The sequence below is a fragment of the Aplysia californica genome, unplaced genomic scaffold (genome assembly GCF_000002075.1).
Source record: "Aplysia californica isolate F4 #8 unplaced genomic scaffold, AplCal3.0 scaffold00013, whole genome shotgun sequence".
Classification (NCBI taxonomy): domain Eukaryota; kingdom Metazoa; phylum Mollusca; class Gastropoda; order Aplysiida; family Aplysiidae; genus Aplysia; species Aplysia californica.
Genome location: NW_004797283.1, coordinates 27,405 through 32,404, shown reverse-complemented (window position 1 = coordinate 32,404; position 5,000 = coordinate 27,405). Strand labels below are relative to the sequence as shown.

The 5,000-nt window shown below is 42.8% G+C and overlaps 1 protein-coding gene across 1 annotated transcript in view; it reads left to right on the top strand.

The window, feature by feature from the left end:
• The window catches only part of LOC100533244 (NR2), a gene marked incomplete at its 5' end in the record, with an annotated part of 58,764 nt that overhangs the window by 33,480 nt on the left and 20,284 nt on the right, over nucleotides 1-5,000 (top strand). The window contains 3 exon segments of the mRNA NM_001204556.1: nucleotides 525-711; nucleotides 2,588-2,726; nucleotides 4,616-4,831. Coding sequence (NP_001191485.1) covers nucleotides 525-711; nucleotides 2,588-2,726; nucleotides 4,616-4,831 — 542 coding nt within the window.

Sequence of the window (5,000 nt, the reverse complement as noted above, 5' to 3'; positions counted from 1 at the left end):
ATTTGCAATCTATACAACACTACAACTACATCTAAACCTTCTTAATTTTTGCTTCTCTCAAGATTTACTGCTCCATTCCAGTAAAGTGTAAATATAGTAGGCCAATGACTTTCAGTTGATGTTAATGCACCGATCATTCCTTTCATCGAAAGGGGGCCCAGCTAGTTATATTATACCTCCCCCCCCCCCCCCCACCCAGGAATCAACTACGAGAGAGAGCTGGACGCCATGAAGCATACAGAGCAAGCTGCTGATTACAAATTGTGTCGATTGGGCATAAAAATAAACACGTACACTATAACTGGACAATCAGACTAATCCAGATTTTAGGGGTTTCCAGAAATCTTGACCTACACCAAAAGTGGGTATTGTCTTACCTATAGAAGAATTTTGGTTTCATTGGTGTGTATATGTGTTAGGTTATAGAGAAAACTCTCTTTGTCTTTTAAAGAAACTGAACAAGGGGCAAAAACGTTACCTTCGATTTTCTCAAAACAGCATTTTTCGGCACTTTCCCCATACAGGAATCAGCTACGAGAGCGAGCTAGACGCCATGAAGCATGTCCTACGAGTGGGGGTGAAGACTTGGCTGAACGCCCTGTGGCACATGGCCCAGCGGCCAGCCTCCATGACCAACATGACCATACCCCCGGAGTTCACCTGCGACTCTGACAAACCGCCCTACTGGGCAGATGGACATGTGCTTTACGAGTGAGTGAGATTTTATTTCTGTCTCTGTCTCTGTCTCTGTCTCTGTCTCTTTCTCTCTCTCTCTCTCTCTCTCTCTCTCTCTCTCTCTCTCTCTCTCTCTCTCTCTCTCTCTCTCTCTCTCTCTCTACATTGAGAACGTCCGTGTCCGATGAATGTCATTGTTGATCCGTACGTTGTGTTTTACTATCGTATCCATACGACTTGGGGAACTCTGTGCATAGCAGTCTTTTCTGAACTGTGAAATTGTTTTCAATTTATGGTATATTATTGCACATTTTCAATCAGCAATAGCTGTCCTATTCCAGAATCCAACCCAAACGTCCATACTATGACTATTTTCGCGTATACATTTGGTGGCTTTTAAGCACAAGAGGGCCATCCCGAAAAGTGCTGATTTTAGAAAATCGAAGGTAAAGTTTTTGCCCCTTGTTCAGTTTCTTTAAAACACAAGGAGACATTTCTCTATAACTAAACAAATACCGGTATACTCACCAAGGAAACCAGACTTCTCCAATAGGTAGAGAAATGTCCACTTTTGGTGTGCGTCAAGATTTCTGGAAACCCCCGAAATCTGGGTCAGCCCACTTGTCCTTAAAAACACCTTTTATAATACACCAAGTGTCTCCTTTGAAGCCAACAAGTCTACCACAACGAGATCAACAAAATTGTTATATTGAAAAACTTTACAACTTCCCTGCCAGGATATTCTTGTCGGTTCTTTCGGGGCGACAATAAATAAAGGTTCGTCTTGACACTGAAATATAATGCAGGCCACTCAAGTTCATATCTTAGTCTTACCAGAGTTTACTATTAATGTTTAATAAATGTTTCTCTGCATTTTTGGTGATGTTTGTTAAGTCAGAATGTGTGCCTTCTCATGAGGGTTACCTCAAACTGCTGTGTTGTTTCCCAGGAGAGTCGAGATAGTTATTATTATTATTATCATTATTATTATTATTATTATTATTATTATTATTATTATTATTATTATTATTATTATTATGATTATGATTATTATTATGATTATTATTATTATGATTATTATTATCATGATCATCACGCTGTTGGTGTTATTTTCGTTGTTGTTGTTGTGGTTGTTGTTGTTGTTGTTGTTGTTGTTGTTGTTGTTGTTGTTGTTGTCGTTGTCGTTGTTGTTGTTGTTGTTGTTGCTGTTGTTGTTGTGGTTATTGTTGTTGTTGTTGTTATCATTAATGCCATCATCACCACTGAAAGAGATTAAAATTTGATTGGCCTTGACTAGAAAGAGTCATGATACCTATCTCTGTGCGTGTTGTACTTCTACTAATAGCGAGTGAGAATGAGAGAGAGAAAAAGAGAGAGATAGAGAGAGAAAAGAGAGAGAAAAGAGAGAGAAAAGAGAGAGATAGCGAGAGAGGGAGAGAGAGAGAGGGAGAGACAGACAGACAGACAGAGAGAGAGAGAGAGAGAGAGAGAGAGAGAGAGAGAGAGAGAGAGAGAGATAGAACGGAAATGTTTTTCTATCTGTATAGAATTAATGTTTTAATGAATGTATCTAGTTACTCACGTTTCAACGGTATTTTGACTGTTCGTGAATGTATATTGCATTGTATATTTTTAGTGAACACATTTTCAACCTCACTGCGAGACTGTTTTTCTGGTATAAATTTTAACACATATGCATTTATATTATATGTATAATACTTTGTTTTACGTACACATTTGTGTCGATTAATTTTTAAGATGTGATGTCTTTTTCATTGTAATGCGCATTGAGCATCTTTTAGGAAATGGAAATGCGCAGTATAAATGCTATTTATTATTATTATTATTACTACTGTGTTCTTGAAAGAGACGTAAAATTCCCTCCCTAACCTCCCATGTCCCCGTCCACTAGCTACATGCGCAACGTGAGTATTCGAGACGAGCCTCAGATCCGGTTCAACTCCAACGGCACACTCAAGAGGACCGAGGTTCTCATCCTGAATCTGCAGCCGTTTGTGGACGCGGGAAAGAAAAGGACGAGGTGGAAGGAGGTAAGTGGAGAGCTGAGGGCACGCTGTCGCGAGTCATCACAGTTGGTTTGATTTTAGTAAGGTTTTTACGGCGCTTTCTGTCTCTGTCTCTGTCTCTGTTTCTGTCTCTGTCTCTGTTTCTGTCTCTCTCTCTCTTTCTCTCTCTCTCTCTTTCTCAATTTATCTATCTCTCTCTTTCTTTCTCTCTCTCTCTTTCTCTGTCTGTCTCTCTCTCTCTCTGTCTCTCTCTGTCTCTCCCCCCTCTCTTTCTCTCTCTCCCTCTCTCTCTCTCTCTCTCTCTCTCTCTCTCTCTCTCTCTCTCTCTCTCTCTTCTGGCGTTGTGGCGTCATTCACGGTCAGCAATGCCGACAGCACCCAGGAACTCAACTGTCCTTTTATTCCTGGCGGGTCGACGCGTTCTGCAGCTGTCGTCTTGGTTTGTCAGTTGGTAGACTGACATCCCTAGTGTCAACTGTCGTCTTGGTTGTCAGTTGGTAGACTGACATCTCTCGGCAGCAGCTGGCGGGAGCGCCATCTTGCAGGCTCGGCGCTCGCAACTGCATTAGGTCATATGAGCGCCAAAGGGTAGATGCCAACTAACAGAGAAGTCCAAATGGGGAATCAGGCTTACTCTGCTCACCTCTCTAGCCTCGACAGCACAAAGTCTGCTTCGACTATCAAGGCACCCCAGAAATAGTGGGTCACAAGAGTGTGACAAACAGACAAAAGTGGTAGAGGAAAAATGGCGATAGTAAGGAAAAGGAAAGAAAAAGAAGCTCTTCCCCCTATGATGTTCCGGCACAGAATGAGCGGGGCATTGATAAATCAGCCCATTTACGATTCTACTGTGCATGAGAACATGTTAATATCTCCCCTTTGGGAGTGGTCTAAAGACACACCATCGCGGTTAGATCAGGCGCTCGTCAAATTGAAGAGAATTGAGAACAACAATGTGTTTGCGATATGTCTGTTCCCTTTGTGTGTGTTCGCTACGTGCCTCTTTGTCATAAAGATCTTGTCAGTATGTTAGTGTTTTAGCACCCATAAATGGCAGCTTGCATTGTATGCTTCCAAGGAAGTTGAGGTTGTTTCCGAGTGCTCTCAGGTCTGCTGGGGTAATAGAATAGTATAGAATGCGAAGCGCATGGAGCTTGCTGTTGAGCGGGGATTTGCGCTACACAAATTATGCTATCTCTATTATTGTACGCATGTTTCGCTATGAGCGTGTTTCTCTCTCGCCCTTTTTAACTCCCAGTGGAGCATAGGCCATCAACAACATTTCTCCAGCGAAGCCTGTCCTGTGCATCCTTTTTCTAGCTGTTTCCATGATGCCCCCGCCTTTTCCATTTCCGTTTGTACCGCTCGCTTCCATGCCATCTTTGGTATTCCGTTTTTACGTTTTCTTTGTGGATTCCACGTCAAAGTCTGTCTGATGATGCTTGTCGGGGGTCTCCTCAGGGTGTGCCCAATCCAGTTCCATTTCTTCACCTGTATGTCTTCCTTTACTGGCCTTTGGCTTGTTCTTTCCCACAGTCGAGCATTTGTGACTCGATCGTACCACTTGATCCCCACTATCCTTCTTAGATATCCATTTATGAAGCTCTGCAGTTCCTCTGCTGCTGCTGATACTGGGAGCCTCCAGGTCTCTGAACCATGTGTGTGTTTGCTATGTGTATAATGTTCGCTATGTGCGTGTTAAACCGTACAGGTGGGTGGTTGGCGGGTGCTCTGGTGTGGTTTGCTTCTTCTTTCCTATCAAACATCTATTGCCTTTATCTCCCCTCCTTCTTTTCCGTGTTACTCTCTTGTGACACCTCTTAATCTTATATGACCTTATTGTGTTGCAAGTACCGTAAATCACTTACCAAGAAAAAGAAAAAGACAGTATAAAGTACATGTTTTTATCACAGGTTGGCCGATGGAAGCGACACGGTCTGATCATGGATGACATCACTTGGCCAGGGGGAGCTTCCATTCCCCCGAGTGGAAAGCCAAAAAGAGCCTTTCTCCGAGTTGCCACTTTGTACGAGCTTCCTTACGTCATTTACGGGGAGCTTGAAAAAGACGGGAACTGCCAGGAGAAGTCTTTGGTCTGCTGGGTGTATCGGAGGAACGAAAATAAAGAGCCGTAATTGTCTTTTCTTTTTCCTTTATTTTTTCGTCTGTCTGTTTGTTTGTTTGTTTACTGGAGAGAGAGAGGGGGAGGAGAGAGAGAGAGAGAGAGAGAGAGAGAGAGAGAGAGACAGACAGACAGACAGACAGACAGACAGACAGACAGACAGACAGACAGACAGA